The sequence below is a fragment of the Myotis yumanensis genome, unplaced genomic scaffold, assembly GCF_028538775.1.
Source record: "Myotis yumanensis isolate MYYU_CA2020_CCGP unplaced genomic scaffold, mMyoYum1.0.hap1 SCAF_13, whole genome shotgun sequence".
Classification (NCBI taxonomy): Eukaryota; Metazoa; Chordata; class Mammalia; order Chiroptera; family Vespertilionidae; genus Myotis; species Myotis yumanensis.
The window spans coordinates 57,210,921-57,228,677 of NW_027223764.1; the positions used below are offsets into that span (position 1 = coordinate 57,210,921).

The 17,757-nt window shown below is 45.7% G+C and overlaps 1 protein-coding gene across 1 annotated transcript in view; it reads left to right on the forward strand.

The window, feature by feature from the left end:
- Positions 1-17,757, forward strand: part of FRMPD2 (FERM and PDZ domain containing 2) — a 68,651-nt gene that overhangs the window by 22,157 nt on the left and 28,737 nt on the right. Inside the window, 5 exon segments of the mRNA XM_070431942.1 lie at positions 4,155-4,221; positions 4,224-4,339; positions 11,367-11,397; positions 11,400-11,492; positions 15,601-15,732. Coding sequence (XP_070288043.1) covers positions 4,155-4,221; positions 4,224-4,339; positions 11,367-11,397; positions 11,400-11,492; positions 15,601-15,732 — 439 coding nt within the window.

Below are 17,757 nucleotides of genomic sequence, written 5' to 3' on the forward strand. Positions count from 1 at the left end.
TGTCGTTGTTTTTTGCCTTTGATGGAGACAGGCATCAGGAAGCCAAATGCCAAGGGAGGTCTGGCCTTTCCTTTCTGATGGGTCACTTAGCAGAGCTGTTAGTATCACCCAGCATGTGCGACCTGCAGGGGGTCATTTGAGAAGTCCTGCAGAACCCAGCCTTCACGTGCTCCCTGTCAAGAGGGGGTGGCATCCCCTTGGCAGGGGCAGGTGGGGACTGCCAGGCCATCAGCACACATCTGGGGGAGAGCGGCCACAGAGCCTGAGCCCGTGAGGAGTCCTGCAGGACCGAGGATCCCTGCCCACCTCTGCTCAGGCCCGGCTTGTGGCCGGTCTCACTGTGTCCCTCCCTGCCCTGGTAGAAGAATGAAAATGATCGGAAAGGAAGCCACCATCTTATGAGCAAATCCCTGAACAGGCCTGATTTCTTTTGCAGGGATCAAGGAAGTGGCTTTCCAAGTTCCCTAGGTTGGCTTGATGATACCGTGTACCCGCTGCGGTGCAGAGGCAGGGCCCCGAGGGCGGGCAGCCCAGAGCACATGGTGACCCTCCTTGTTGGAGTGAGTGTTAAACAAAGTCCTTCCCCCCATGATTGTAAAAGCAACCGTTATTTCCGACGATGCCCCCTGTAGATAGCACAGCTACACTGCGGTGTACTGATTCCTCTATGTTCTGGGCATTCACAGGTGTATATGCGTATATATTTGAAATTAGGTTTATACCATATATGCAGTTTTCTGTATTTTCATAATCCCATCTTACTAACATTTTGAAACTATTTTAAGTCAACACATTGTGTAACCTAAATTTTTCTCAATACTCTGTTGTTTAGCATATAAATTGCTTTAAACATGGGGCTATTTTAAACAATACTAATGAGATTAGTCCTTTTTCACATTGGTCTTTAGCTGCACTCTGCTCTGTTCTGTAGGAATAGAAGCTCATGAACAGAATGGCAGGGCGGGAGATGTGAACATTTTGAACATTTGAACATGCCAAGACACCAGGCTGCAGCATCTCTGTGCATTTCTCGGTCCCTCGCCTCAGTTGTAAGTGCCAGAGGCCCTCTGAAGCCCAGATGCTCCATACGCAGGCGCCGGTTATTTAGTTACCGCTCCTCCTGGCTCCCTTCTCCGTGATCGGATGGTGCTGCTGGCCTCTGGCTCCCTGATGACGAATTCTGCCAGTTCATCATCTCGCACTGGGAGACGTGGCAGCAGTCCGGTTTGAGATGCTGAATAACATACTCTGCCTGGAAGAGTCACAACTACATTAGCATGTCAATCCCAGAACTACCTGCTCAAGGTTAGCTCAGTGTGTTCTAAGTCCCCCCACCATGGAGCCATTTCCCACATGACTAGGGGTTCTGATATGCTATTGAAACATCTTTTGTTGTTGAAATCATACTGAATGTATCTTGTGTTTTCCCCCACTTAGCATTATAACATCTGCATTCCTGGGTCATTGCAAACGCTTTGTAAATATCCCGCATTAAACTGCCTGGTAATCCCTTTTAAGGCAGTCCTGCCTTTAGGGAGCCACTGAGCTCTGGGTCCTCCCAACCTGATCTTGCAAGTCTCCACTGAACATGCTATGAGCAGGCTTGGTACTGATTGGATAGCACATTCTCTTAGGATGGATTCCCAGGGGTGGAGTCACAGGGTCAGAGGATATGAATTAGGAATTTCTTGACAAAAATCTGGAAATAATGCATTTGTTCCAACAGTTTTCAATATAGAGAGTGCTGCGTGGGCCGGGAGCCCCGAGAGTCTGAGACCAGTCTCGACCTCGCTGCCCCTTTAAGGGAGAAGGGGAGCTAGTGAGATGGTCCTAAGCACATGGAGAGGAAGGGACCCTGAGAGGAAGGCCGAGAACAGCACCCCTGGGACCCGGAGTGCGGCCGCAGAAGGTTCCCTTGCAGAGCATGGAGATGTGACTTACATTTTTAAGGCTTGAAGATTCCCTTGACCTTACGTATATTCACCATGTTTCCAGACTTTACAGAAATGCTGTACTTGAGCGGGAAGATTCAGAAGCAAATAGACTCGTATTTTCATTCCTGACTCCCGCTGGGAACCTCGGCAGACTACTCAACCCTTCTGTGCCCCATTTTTTCAGCTAAAAAGACATAGTTACAGCTCTCTCTTACGGGAAATACTTAGATGGTGTTTTACCTTTTTAAGAATTTTGTGGCTCTAAATATTTTAGTGTTCTCTCTCTCTCTCCCTAATTAAAAATAAAATTTATACTAAACAATTAAAAATGTAAGCAAGCCTATGAAAGGCATATTTATTGTAATGAAGATGACTTTAATGCCTTAGGGTTATGTTTTATTTTAGAAATATCACATCAAATACTTTAAAATAATTTACCTACTTGCTTTTGGCTTACTTGTTTTGTCATATCTCAAGCACATGCCTATTCAGGCCATGGGTTATTTCCACATCAGAGCTCAATAAATATTGTTTGGATGATGGTGACGATGATGATGATGATAACAAGGTCTCTCCAAAGTTAAAAGAAGGAGGCTCAAGGTCCAGAAACAATCATGATTATATGAAGACTGAAGGCTCTGCAGGTGGCGGAATTTATCTGTAGAATTTATCTGTAGAGATTACTTATGAAACATGGGACCAAACTGAAACGCGTGGTTTCTTCTGAGCAGGATGCACAGGTGCTGTCTTTCCCGGGTTCTTGCCCAGGTGGATTCCAAGAATGAAGCCACGGACAAACGGTGGTGTGTGGAAAGGTGGACATTTATTGGGAAACAAGCACAGACTCCCCGTAGGGAGGGGGTCCCAAAGGGGGTGGCCCACTGAGCCCCTTTTTCCTAAGGTTTATAAAGGCGGCAGTTCTTTGTGTCCCAATACTCCCTTCTGATTGGTCCTATAGCAGCTTCAAAGCTCAAGCCCCAGGTGGGCCCCCTCTTTCTCTCCCCCTTCAGTGGTAGAATTCCCTGTCCCCTGTGAGCACCTGTCTTCCTCTTTCTCCCTTTTGTCTCTCTGCTCCCTGTGGCGTTCCCTGTCTTCTGTGAACGGGTGTCTTCCTCCCCCTTATCCTGTGGCGTCTTTTGTTCTTTGGGAATGTATGCCTTTTGGCAGCTCCAAGTCCCCAGCCAACTATGCCTCCCCCACCCTAGTTCCTAAAACTCCCTAAACCGGCCTGTTTTACCCCTAAACACACCTTTCACTTATCAACAGAAGGAGAGAGGAGCCCGAGAGAAGAGCTCTCAAAAGCCATAATTTGCCCCTATTTTTGTGACCCTGCCTGGGCGTGAGAGAGACTGGACAGGACACAGTGTTTCTGCTGGGGCAGGACAGACGGAAACCGGATTTCGCCCCCGAAACCCTTCTGGGAGGTTGTCAAATACCTGGAGCAAGATGCTGCTGCTGCGAGTCCAGGTGCACCACCCTCTGATGAGGATGGGAGTGGTCCCAGTGAAGATGCGGGGGAGCGGCCACCAGAGACACAACTGAAAGCCTGGTGAGGTGCACACACAGGTTCTTAAGGATGTGACTGGCCTGATGCAGGCCCAGCTTTGGATGAAAGGCCACTGGCAAAATTCAGTCTCCTAACCTGGTGAACCGGTGAACTGAGGACAGACCCTGGGCTGCCACATGGTAAGAAATACCAGGGGTTGGTCATTTTCTCTGCAGATGTTCGTGGCTCATCCTGCTTTAATGGTGATGTTAACCATTTGGACCATTGTTTTCTGTACCTGGGCCTTAACTTCTCCATCTGTAAAAGGAAGGGGTTGGACTTGGTGATATTGCAGTTGACTTTGATTGAAGCAATTATAAAGGAACCCCTTCCTGTGAGATTACCCAGAAGAGTCTGAATTCTAAAAATGTGTCCAGAATATTATCATGCTATTTTCATTTTCATAGCAACTGTATTCCAGGTGTTGTTTTAAAAAAGGAACCCTTGGGTAAAAAAAGAAAAAGAAAACTGCTATCATATTGGAGGTGGAGAGAAGTAGTTAAGTAAGAAGATCTGTTTAGCTCAGTGTTTCCTAAACTTGTTTGGCGAGCCTCCTCTTTCCTCCCTTCTCTCTTTTTGAAGCATCTATTAAGGTGTTTTCACAGAATGGCTTGAAGCCCTTTGTTTAGATCTGTGTGCCTGTCTCTTCCAAACTGGCCTTTTTCTTGCTCCAGGTCACTCAGCAGCTTCCAGAATATGGCATATTGGTTCACCGAGTTCTCCCAGAGAAGACAAGCTCGGAGGGGAGATGGCCTTGGGGATCTGGGCCAAGGGCCTCCTAATATATGAAGTGAAAAACAGCAGCAGAATTGCAACTTTACGATTTCAGTGGAGAGAAATTGGGAAGATTTCAACTTATGTGAGTGCAGCTCAGCTGATAAATGGCCAATGCTTCATTTTCCTTTGATCTGTTGCCTTTTTAAAGGAGCAATGGGCCACGTGATCTCTTGCCCAGATAAGCTCAGCCTGCCAGCTGCCCTGTGCTCAGATGCACAGTGGCACAGTGGGAGGGAGTGTACCAGGGGATCTGAGAGTGATCAGGAGGCCCTTTCTTTCTTCCTTTCTTCCTTTCTTCCTCCCTCCCTTCCTTCCTTCCTTCCTTCCTTCCTTCCTTCCTTCCTTCCTTCCTTCCTTCCTTTTTATTGATTTCTGAGAGGAAGGGAGAGAAGAGAGAGATAGAAACATCAATGATGAGAGAGAATCATTGAATGGCTGCCTCTTGCATACCCTCCACTAGGGATCAAACCCACAACCTCCTGGTTCACAGGTCTAAGCTCAACCACTGAGCTACGCCAGCCGGGCAGATGTTCAGAATTTTAATGACACATTATTTCAATTCAATTGAAGATTATTTGGAGACTTTTTATTATTGAATTAATTTAATACCATTGCATTACTCCCTATTTTGTTTACATAATGCTTAATTGTTTCAAATTTTCAATGTAATTTGTTTTAACACAATTCTGTAAAAATGCAGATAACCTGAAAAGTAATTTTAAAAAATAGAATATTTGAAAACACTACAAGACTACAAGCCTCTTTGGAGTCTTTTCTTTAGGAAATCCTGAGTCTTAAAAGTTCTAAAGGTCGGAGGAATTGAAGATGGCGGCATAGGTAAACACCGGCTATGCCGCCGTAAACAACCACTTCAAAAATACAACTAAAAGTCGGAACGGACATCAACCAGAACCACAGGAAGGCTGGCTGAGGAGAGACTCTTCAACTAGAAGCAAAAACAACAGCATTCCGACGCACAGAGGAGGCGCAGTGTGGAAAATTTAAAGGTACGGTGGTGCGGTGGTGAGGTGGTGCGCGCGCAAAGCGGGCTGGTGGCTGAGGGCGCGGTTGTCGTTTTCAATCAGGAGTGAATCTCAGACTCTGGGCTACAGATCCGGGCGAGTCTCTAGGGACCCAGACTCAAACGGGAGAAGCGGGACTGTCTGGCTACGGCCCCTCCGAGGTTTGCAGCGGTTGCCGGGTTGCCGGGACAGAGAGGCAGAGCCCCTGGGGATGGACTGAGAGCGGCCATAACTGCTCCCTCCCCCCGCCCTGTGGATCCCGCCCCGCCCAAGCTCTGCGCACAGCCATTTGCCGATCGCCTCAGGCAAGGGCTGGACTAGCGCCTCCCCAGAAGACAGACGTTTTCCAAACAGCTGATTCCTACAGCCAGTCGGCCTGGTGGTCAAATCCCTCTAGTGTTAACTACAACAATTAAGGCTTGGCTAGAACAAGACTGCGCACAGAGACCACAAGGGGGTGCACCAAGAAAGCATAAAAGATGAGGAGACAAAAAAAAAAAAAAAAAGATGCGGAGACAAAAAAACATGACAGAAATGGAGGATATGGAGCTAAGAATCGCAATTTTGAGGGCTTGCCATAAATTTGTGCAGAGCCTCACGAAAACTAATGAGACCCTCGATGCTACGATAAAGAAATTAGAAAGTAAGCATACACGGACTGAAATAAAGAATATTATACCCAATAGCAGACCAGAGGAGCACAAGAATCAAACCAAAGATTTGACAAAAAACACCCAATTGGAAAAGCAAAATGAAAAAAGAATCCGAAAGTGTGAAGATAGTGTAAGGAGCCTCTGGGACAGCTTTAAGCGGACTAATATCAGAATTATTGGAGTGCCAGAAGATGAGAGACAGCAAGATATTGAAAATCTATTTCAACAAATAATGGCAGAAAACTTCCCCCATCTGGAGAAAGAAATGGACTTACAGGTCCAAGAAGCGCAGAGAACCCCAAACAAAAGGAATCCAAAGAGGACCACACCAAGACACATCATCATTAAAATGCCAAGAGCAAAAGACAAAGAGAAAATCTTAAAAGCAGCAAGAGAAAGAGGCTCAATTACCTACAAGGGAATACCCATACGACTGTCAGCTGATTTCTCAACAGAAACTTTGCAGGCCAGAAGGGAATGGCAAGAAATATTCAAAGTGCTGAATACCAAGAACCTACAACCAAGATTACTTTATCCAGCAAAGCTATCATTCAGAATTGAAGGTCAGATAAAGAGCTTCACAGATAAGGAAAAGCTAAAGGAGTTCATCACCGCCAAACCAGTATTATATGAAATGCTGAAAGGTATCCTTTAAGAAGAGGAAGAAGAAGAAAAAGGTAAAGATACAAATTATGAACAACAAACATGCATCTATCAACAAATGAATCTAAGAATCAAGTGAATAAATAACCTGATGTACAGAATGAACTGGTGATTATAATAGAATCAGGGACATAGAAAGGGAATAGACTGACTATTCTTGGGGGGAAAAGGGGTGTGGGAGATGCGGGAAGTGACTGGACAAAAATCATGCACCTATGGATGAACACAGTGGGTGGGGAGTGAGGGTGGAGGGTGGGGTGGGAGCTGGAAGGAGGGGAGTTATGGGGGGAAAAAAGAGGAACAAATGTAATAATCTGAACAATAAAGATTTAAAAAAAAAATAGAATATTTTGAAATTGTAAAGAACTCCCTAACTAATGCTATGTACTTTAGTTGGTTTAATTTTTACAGATGTTTATTTTACCCACAACCAAGGATAATTTCTTGGTTACAGCTGAATAGTCATCAGGTTCACAAGACAAACTGAGTAGCTTGAAAACGACATTGTCACAGTTGGGATTTCCATGCCCTCGCGAGCACCCACTTCCTCAGCATGGACGCCTTTTCCACCAGCTGCTTGCCACAAACCAGGTGTCTTACACAGAAGACGACTTGAACTCTTCACGCTTCTACAAACACAGAATGGGGACTGTGAACAATGGAGCATGCACTCAGGAAGCTGGTTTGAAATTTGCTTCATTAATAGTGGAAGCCAAAATGCTTCAAACAATCACAGGTCGTTCATCTCGCCGGCCTGGGAAGTAACAACAGAAATAGAGAAAACTGCCCTTTCCAAAGACGATAACTTTGGGTGTGCTGGCAGCCTGTCTGTACAGAGACAGCACCAGTTCAGAAGTTATTCATTCGAGAACATGTTCATTGTGCGGTGATGCTGGTAACCGACCTTGGTTAACAATAGCCAAAACGCCTGCACAGGAAAATACAGACTCTGTGGGCTTCTCTTGAAGAAAAATAATGCAAAAGTTCAAAATACAAACTATAACATGCAAGTGAGTATTCATTTAGAATGAGAAAGGAAATACCACAATGTGTACATTTTTTTAAAAAAAAAACAACACTGAAAAAATACTGCAAAACCACAAAAGCCAAAAAATAATATTTTTATCAACTCCCTGGAAAACTCTACAATTCTTTTTTTCCTTTCAAATTTTTGTTGGCATACACTCTGATTTTTTACATGATGACGCTTTTATAATATTTCTCCAGAGAAAAAGAGATAATTAGTCGCTCTTCTAGCTTGGCTGATTGAGGGTTGCTTTTCTTCTAGCTTGGCTGATAAGACATGCAGCTTTGCCCGGAGGGTAGTTGCTCTCTGTAGAGCTGCCACAGGTTTCTGTGCTGGTGATACTAGACATCCAATCAATGCAATGCACGTGGTTCCCGTCAGAGGGAAAGCGCTGTGTGGGGCACTGATGATGCAGCATATAAAACCGTAGGGGATAACCCCTGACAGGACAGAGCTCCTACCTGACTCGGTGTTTTTAAGAACTAAACTACAGTTTTTCATTTCTGACAATTGACACGATTTCCTACAGACAGGCCTCTGGCTCTGTACATGTCCAGCCCAGTTCCCCTCCAGCACTGCTGGTGGCCCTGGTGCTGATACGGGAGGGCGGGGGAGAGGGGCAAGGTCAATGACCTGTGGCTGCTGCCTGATACCTGATACCATATTCAGAGACTTTGGGTGAGCTGGCCCAATCAATGGAAGGAGTATTCTGGATGGCTAGCAATGAATCACTGCAGCACAGACTGCAAATACATGAACAAATCCCACGAATCCACACTGCATTGTTCTCATCTCAGCTTCTCCTTGGTGGGCTCTGCTCCACACCACACACCCCTGAGGTGAGGAGCAGTGGGGATGAGCTGGGTGGAAGGAAGGGTCCGTAGTCTTCACTGATTGTGGTGAAAGCATATTATTTTCCACACTTTACAAGAAAACATGAGGACTCTGCCAAGGCCCCTCCTGGGAAGTGGTCCATCCAGGTGAGGGCCCTGGAGCTCCAGCTTCGGAGCTGCCTGGCCAGTCCGCCTGGGCTGATCGTCATTGTTCTGCAAAGGGGTGTCAAAGCCACCAGGGTGTGAGCAAGCAGCACCGGGCGGGACAACTATGGGGAAGAAGTACTTGAAATGATAAACCAGAGCTTGGAAACAAATATGCTGTCACAGAAGCACCGATATGTTTGTACTGCGACCACGGGTGTAAATAAATTCTCCAGGTTTCTGCTGAAAATCCCGAGGGCAGGCTACACATCATCTTGTTTGTTGAGCAGCTAATCCATGGGAAAGTTTGCTTGTAGGTGTGATTTCTCATTAAATGATGTTATCAGATGGAAAAGAATCCAAAACACACAGCCAAGACTTGTCAGCTTTATGCCATTAAATGGCATCCGAATCCCATTCTCTGTGGTGTTTAATATGTTAGAGCAGCGATTTCCAACCTTTTTCATCACATGGCACACATAAATTAATTACTAAAACTCTGCAGCACACCAAAAAATAGGTACAATTTTGATTCATCCACACTGAATGGCTATTGTTGTATTGGCTGTTGTCATTTTTTTTTATTTGAAAATCTGAGGAAAAAGAGGTCAGTGTGCTGATCAAATAGTCATATTTTGCATAATTTAAAAATTCTTGCAACACACTGGGTAAAAATCGCTGCCCAGAGCATTGATGTCCAAAAGGAGAGTTTTGCTGAGAGTTTATGAAAGAAAGACCGAGGTGTGTGTATGTGTGTGAAAATGATTCTTTCTTTCTTTTCAGATTTGTTAAAGAATAGCTATTAGAATAAAAAAATACCATCTAACAATTTTTTAACACCTGAGTGAACTGAATGTAAAATTGTCAGGACTGTAGGGAAGCATATCAATATGTACTGAAAGCAGATGAATTGCAGGCAAATATTCCAGCAAAAGTGAGGATAATATGATCCACTGCTGGAGTTTAGGCATTATTACAATTTGAATACTAAAGAAGAATTCTCAAGGCTAGCAGGACAGCACCTGTAAATATTTGAGAAAATACATTATTTAAAAAATAGCAGACATAATATAGTTCAATTGGATTCAAAATCCATTCACATTAGTGAGGTTCAACATTATGCCTATCAATAAAAGGAAAGATATTTAGAGATTGCTTAATTATCTAAAATTAGGTTAATGGCAAAGCAGAGTTTCTCAGAGAAAATGTGATGACCAATGGTCTGATTTGTGTGAATGGGATTCCTTAGAAATGGTGACTCATGAATAAAAGGATCAACATGAAAGACGATTGGGAGTTTCAGGGAGCCCTTGGAAGCATAAACCTTACAATTATAAGGTTATCTTTATAGGAGCAACTCAAGGTTCTTATGGAAATATCTAGAATATAGATTTCATTTGGAAGCTACATATAAATTTATATTTAATGTCATCTCTATTACTTTGTATTTTATTATCCTTCTTAGAATTACAAGTTGCAAAAAGTTATGGATTTTTTCCATGAAGCTCCACATAGATAACCCCATACAGATAATCCTCTGCAGTGCATCCTGGTGAGCTGTGCCAAGGTTGTCACTTTGTATGTGGGCCTTGGAGGTATACATGCGGGAAGTGTTTCATGGTGATGGGGCCTGAATTCCTGCTGCATTCTAAGAGCTGCTGGTCTGTTCCCTCACCCATAGAATAAGGACAATGTTAGGCTGTCCCTCATCGGGAGCCTTAAGGAGGAAGTGAATTAATACCCAGAAAGCACTTAGAACAGAGCATGGCATATATTGTAAGAATTATGAGGACATATACAGTGCTTTTATCTTTTCTATCACCCTACTAGCTGAGATTTTGTCTGCAACTTCTGGGAGTTTGTACAATGAACACGATGTATATTCAATGGCCTTCAAAACTTGCACTGAAGATCAGTCCTTGCTCTGGGCCAGTTACGTGCACCTGACTCACTTAATATTCTTTTCACCTAGCACACCTTGGCAGGTCACCTGATCAGCAAACATCTGATTCATGAATGATGAAAAAATCAAAGGAGGGATTTCTCTTAATCAGAAAGAAAACATTGAGCCGTAGTCAGATGACATGTGCCATACATTTCTTATGCCTAGAATCTTGACATTGAACTGAGGCCCAGCATTTGATTACTCTCTGGGCAGTCATGCTTTAATGGGTATGGATGGTTGTTGGAGTCCAACCCCAGCAGGTCCAGGGGTCCCCAAAGGTGTGGACGGAGTCGGCGAAGAAGGAATGACACGAAGACAGCCTTTAGTTGATCAGCAGCCTAGTCAGGACCTCTAGCCAGGATCTCCAGCCAAAGTTCTGGTCGGAGTTCTGGTTAGGAACTGGTTAGGAACTGATGAGGATCTGATGTTTATTGTCTTGTTACATGCGTATTTATACCAGCCGATTTTAATCCTGTCAATTTCTATTACAAAGGTTAGGGCGTTTCTTATCTCCATTCCAGGGAGTAAAGATTAAGTAGCTTAACTACCCGCCTGGCACTTAATTAAAGGGTTGTATCCCCTCCCTAACCTCAGGGAAAAATCCCCACCTGGGGAAACAACCTTTCTCAGAGAGGTGACCTTGGTTAAAACACATGGCGCTAAGGAGAGCAAACATATTAAGAACAATATGCTATATAAGCCAGGTCACTTGAAACATGCTGTGCAGATGTTTCTTTCCAGCAGCGACTGTGTCAAGCAGCAAGGATGGACCGGCTTCCGGCAGATGGTCAATATATTAATGTCGGTGTTTGCTTCCTTCAGCGAAAGAAGTTCACTATCACAAGTAGCATTACTGGGATTCGGCCAAGACCTGTAAATATTTGCTGGGCCTCTGCTCTGCCCAGCATGGCTTTCATGCTCATATGAACACTCCCCAAGTTGCAACTGGTGAGTAGGCACCATGTTCTCAACCTGGAGAGATTTGGCTTTGAGTGCTGGATATCACATTTGCTGTTGATCTCTAATCATCATTTCTTCTGTGGTTATGAAAGGAACAATATGTTGTCCCAAAAGGCAGTACATTCTTTCTTAATTGCTGAACAATATTTCATTGTATATATAACCACATTTTCCTTTTCCAATCATCTGTTGATGGACACTTAGTTTGTTTCTATATCTTGGCTATTGTGAGTAATGCTACAGTGAACATGTGAGTGTAGATATCTCTTCAATAGCCTGTTTTCACTTCCTTCAAGTATATACCCAGAAGTAAAATTGCTGAATCATATGGTAGTTCTATTTATAATTTTTTGAGGAATCTTTATGCTCTTTTCCATGGTGACTCTACCAATTTACATTCCCACCAACAGTGCACAAAGCTCCCTTTTGTCCATATCCTCACAAGTTCTTATTATTTTCTGCCTTTTTGATGATAACCATTCTAACAGATGTGAGATGGTATCTCATTGTGGTTTTGATTTGCATTTCCCTGATGATTAGTAAAGTTGAGCATTTTTTCATGTTCCTGTTGGACAGTTGTATGTATTCTTTAGAAAAACTTAAACAATTTTTCTTTGTCTTTTAAAAAATTTCTTTATATTAGAAACTCTCTCTACAGACACCATTTTCAATGATTGCATCTTCATCTGATGGCCCCATAGAGTCCTCGAACGCAGCCTGTCCACAGTTGCCCTCATCCTCCCACATACATTTCCCCACCAGGATCTTTGTCTTGTTCAACTGAGACCACTCATCCACCTTGTAAGAAACTGGGAGGATCTAAATATATATGCACCTTCTCTGCCCACCCATCTGCCACCAAGTGCTGGGAGTCATGCCCTCCAAAGACGTCTTGCTCTCAGCCTTCCAAGTGACAAAAGGACCGATTGATCATGTTCCTCCACACTGAACATTTGTCAGCGGCTCTCTGCTAGCTGTAAGGACAGCCCAGACTTCTTAGGCTGGCATGCCAGACTTGGCATTGGCCCAGCCCTGACACAGCCCTCGCTGTGACTCCTTCACTCGGCTTTCTAGCTGCACTGCTTGCTGCTTGCAGACTGTGAACACACAAGGATGGTTCGGGTCTGAGGCCTGTGTGCTCGCATGGCCTCTGCCCGCAGAGCTGTTCCTGCCCTCTCCCAGACTCAGGTCACCACGGTACGCCCAGTTCTCCAACAATGAGTTCAAGGACAGCCTTGTCTAAAGTTCTGATTGACTGGCCTGTCCTCCCTTGCAGGTGTTGCCCACTCCCTCTTTTGTGCAGACTCCATCTTTTCACCTGTTTCCTCTGCCCCTTATATTTGTGGACCTGTCTGCCTCCAGTCGGCAGGGCAGGGACAGTGGCCCACTGCCTGCACGGCTCCAGCATGGAGCAGAGCTATGCAAGTGGGAGGTGGTCATGCAGGGTTTTTTGAATGAGTGGATGACTTCTGAGTATGGAAATGTAATCATTTAATCACTTCCTTATTTTGATTTTAAGTTGCTTTTCATTCTTCAATATTCTAAGTAATATTGCAATAAACATCACTGAAAGACAATTTGTTCTGTACCTTGCAATACCTTTAAGCTAGGTCTTGGAAGTGTAGTTTTTGGGTACAAAGGCTGGGCATTTTTAAGGCCCTTGCTGTTTCCTGGGCTCCCACGCCCAGTGTCACCCTGCCTGTTGCACCGCATCCTTGCAGAATGGATTTTATCATGTTTACCTTTGTCCATTGATAGGTAAAATGATTTCTCACTGATAATTTATTTGGCATTTCTTTGATTCTTTAGAAGTTGAATATTTCCCAATTGTTTCTTAGTTGTTCTTAAGTGAATTGTCTCAATGAGCATATTACTTTATAGTTAGTTACACTTGGTTCCCTGGGGAGAGAGAGAAAAGTCACCATGATTATACTAGTGCATAATTTCAGGAGTACATCAGGCAGGCTCTGTCATCTGTCCGCTCTGCAGAGCGGGGCCTTGGGCTCTCGCTCTCACAGCTGGTGGCTATAAAACGCTGCGGCTCTTCCGAGGGCTGCCCAGGATCTGGCCCTGGTTCCCTTTCCATTTTCTTCATGGCCCTTGGCCCTGGTGACTCCTGTGCCCGTGAAACACTGTAACTAACTGGACCCCAGCACTTGCCATGCAGGCCAGTTGGGACATTTGTCAGCTGCTTTCCTGGTGCCACGCTCATGCTGTGGATCACCGATGGCGAGTGGGCAGAAACCACCCACTCTCCTTGGCATGCCGGGGTGGCTTTGGAACATTTTTGGCAACACTTCCTCCCATTCCTGAAGTTATCTACTCTTGGCTCTCTTACCTTCCAATCAATTCTTCCTCCACTGTTTGTCTAGCCAATCAAACTCCTAAGCTATGGCCTAGTAATGGTAACATGCTCCCGCCCAGCTCCACCGGCCTAGCTCTGTGCTGAGCGGCTGATGCTAACTGTGTGACATCTGGGCTCCAATTCCCTGACTCTCTGTGGCCTCTGTCCTCCCCAGAGCCCTGAGCTATCGGGCTTGTTGCTGGGGACAACCCTGCCTGGAGCCCACTGGGGCTCTCCCAGCTACCTTCCATGAGACCCTGCCCCTAGGGGACAGCCCCTTCTTTCTGTACCCTCAATCTCTGTGCAAAGGCTTCCTTCAAACCCACTAAACCTCTCTAGCTGAGACCCCGCCACCACCATCTCTCCCTAGTGTCTCCCTGTGGGCATGAGTATCCATCAGGCTTAGCTAAGCTCACAGTCCCCTTGGGCCTGTCGGAGGCTGGGCGGTGCACTGTTCTGTCTCTACATATCCATTTCCTGGTGTGGGTCAGCTGACTTGAGTGAGAGTTAGCTCTGCCACCCACCAGTCCTGAGCTGGAGGAAATTATGAACTCTCTCTGACCTCAAGCTTTCTCATCTATAAAATGGGTCTAATATGTCTACTCCACAGGGTCATTGTGAGGGTTAAATGGTACAACGCAGACACCGTGCTTGCACTGTGCCTGGCACATCAGCACAGGTGAGCGGTTCTGTTGAGGTTACCATTGTGCTATGTGTCTGAACAGGTCCCAGCTCTGGAGTGAGATACTATGCAGTTTGTGAAAGAGCTGCAGGTCACACCTGAATCGCTTCTCTTCCTGGGTTCGTTCTGGTTCACTCCATGGGAGTCATGATACCAATGCCTCATAGGCATCGACAGTTTCCGAACAGCATTTTTTAAAGGCTGCCTGCTCCGGTAGGCAGAGGGCTGGCAATGAGCCAGAGGCCACTGGGGAAGGCGGGGTCTGTCTGAGGAATGAGGGCAAGGACCCCAGTGGAGGCTCTTTCCTTCTGGGCCTTAGCAGGGAGCAGGTGGCTGCAATACAGTCCTTCTTTTCCGTTTTTCAAAATACAACTGGGCTTTGTATAAAGGCTAGTTAACTTACAGGATCTATCAAATCCCAGTTTCTTCTGAACAACATGAATAGTGAAGCGGTGAGAGTCTCCTTTCACTGTCTCAGGTTAGGACTTCATTTATTCCATGAGGGCGGAAGAGGTGGCAAAGCTGGGGGCTCAACACATCAGATATGTCTATATATTTTACAAAATCTGACTTTAATTTAGAGATTATTGTATTACCAGGGAACTAAGCTGTGTAGAGTGAAGACTATATTGCACAGGGCAGAGCCTAATTTGGGAGCCCATTGGTTACAGCAGTGTTTGTGAGGACAGCTTTGTGAAGGCAGCAAGCAGAATGAATGGTGGCAGTGGCGTTTACACAGGGCTCTGCTGGCCCGGTGCCATGGCTCTGGGCGCTGCCGGTTCCCACACATCAGACCTTGGATCAGAGTCCTGTCGGCCACAGGGGGAGGGCAAGCGTCTCTTCTCACCCTTCCTGCATCTCCCAGGTTTCTCTCATCAGCGAGTGCTCTTTAGGGAGACTTGGCATCTCTGGGCCAATAGCAAGAACTCCCCAAGGTCATAGGAGGAAAACAAGCGGGAAAAGAAAACAGAACAGAACGTGGGGCCTGGGAGGAGTTGCTGCCACAAGAGCGATGGGGCCAGCGCCATTCTTGTGTTTATGTCTTTTTATCTTTTTCTGCCAAATTTCAGACTATGGTGGGTGTGAGCAAGTGGCCAATTTGAGTCTTGCCCACCTGGCCCAGCCTGAGCCTGTCACTTGGATTCAGAAAGTGCACTGGTTGCATCCAGCCAGGAGGACCCTGCAGGAGGCCTGCTGGGCACGTCACTGGACAGCTTCACCATGGACACTGGCGAGGAGACGGGGCCACCAGAAATCGGAGGCAGATGGGCTGGACACCCCTGTTCCCTGGGCCCAAACCAGCATGCACTCGGTGCCTCAGAGCCACCTGTGCCTAAAGAAATTGTTTAAAGGATGTCAGATGTCCAAGGGAAGAATGCATTCACTGGGTAACTATCAAAGGTTCCCTGAAGGCTGAGATGGGGAAAGGGTGTGCTCAACACTACAGGGCAGACATCCCGTCTCCCTAGCTTGTTGCTCTATCTTTTGGTAGAGAAAGAACTAGGTGACAATACAAAATTGAAGAGGACAAAATAAATAAGTTGCAGTGAGCCAATTGGGTCTTATCATGAGCTGTTCTAAGCACTTGTATACATCAATAACCCTCATAACCCTCCACGGTAGTTTCCATTGTTCTACCGACTATGTGGGGAAGAAGCAGAGTTTGGGATTTGAACCCACACAGCAGCCCCGTTGCCGTTACTCCTAACCTCTGCTCTAGGCCACTTTCTCTCTTAATGGATTACTTGTAATTTAATTTGTGAGTAAAAATAATGAGCTTATAAACACAACTTGACGTCATAACACAATGATTCATAAATTCAAAAATAGCCTAGAAATTGGATTACACCTACTTGGCAAACTATATAAATAGCGCAGATTCACAGGCAGCAGATGACCAGCAAAGGTCGCTGAAGGAGCTGTGCTTTTGGATGAGTTACACGCGTGCTTCAGCAAGAGGGTATGGATGTTTCATTTGAACTTTGACTCTTAAAGTAATTCTTAAAAATTATTGTCTTACATTTTATTGATGCAAATATGAATCACCATGTACTGCAAACTAAGTCAGTAGTGAAGCAAAACTGTCCATGCATCTGTCACTGGCCCCCAAGCCACTCCAAGGCCCAGTGGCTGAAAACAAACCCCGCTTTGCTGCCCTGTCTCACCATTTCCTGGGTTAGAAAGCCAAGCATATCCAGGCTGGCTGAGCCTTCCGCTTCATGTGGTGGTGACTGGAGTCACCTGACTAGAGTTGGCAGGGCTGTCGCAGGCTTCAGCACAGCTGTGCTCATGTGCCAGCCCCGTGGTGGGCAGGCTGGGACAGCGCGCTCCCGTTCCCCCCTCCCTCCCCGCAGCCTCAGGCCTTCTCCACATAGGGCCTCCAGCACAGTAGTCAGGCTCCCACATGGCAGATCAGGGCTCCACGGGCCACTGTGAGGCTGCCAGTCTTCTTCAAGGCTGGGGTGGAGCTGGCACAGCGCCCCTCTGCCGTTCTCTTTTGGTCAAGTAGTCGCAAATCAATGCAGATTCAAGGGTTGCAGGAACAGACTCGGCCTCTTGATGTAGGAATGTCAAAAAATTTGTGGCCATTTAAAAAAATATATATTTTATTGATTTTTTACAGAGAGGAAGGGAGAGGGATAGAGAGTTAGAAACATCGATGAGAGAGAAACATTGATCAGCTGCCTCCTGCACACCTCCTACTGGGGATGTGCCCACAACCAAGGTACATGTCCTTGACCGGAATCAAATCTGGGACCTTTCAGTCCACAGGCAGATGCTCTATCCACTGAGCCAAACCAGTTAGGGCTGTGGCCATTTTTAATCTGTTATTCAAAGTAATAGTACTTTATAGCACTTCATAGTTTAAGAGTCTGAGGAAGCTACGACTGGCTCAAGGTCATCTTCAGGAGGTGTTGATTGCACAGTATCCTTCCCGAGGATGGTGGGGCTTCTGATGACCTGCCAGTGGGCATGCGCAGTAGGGGCTTTGAGCAGGGCATGGCAGCCAGTCTTCTCAATAGAAAGCTGGATTAATGTCCTTGTAAACTCTGGTACTACTCTAATTTTAGTTTATAAATGCCAGGTTTTCACAACCCTTGCTAGCTCACTATAACCTCGCATGAAAAGGGGACTCTGGGGCCCTTGGCCATCTGGAGGGCCCCCAGTGCACAGCCTGAGACAAAGAGCCGGTGCCTGTGATTTTTGTGTAGATGATTCCAGGAAGT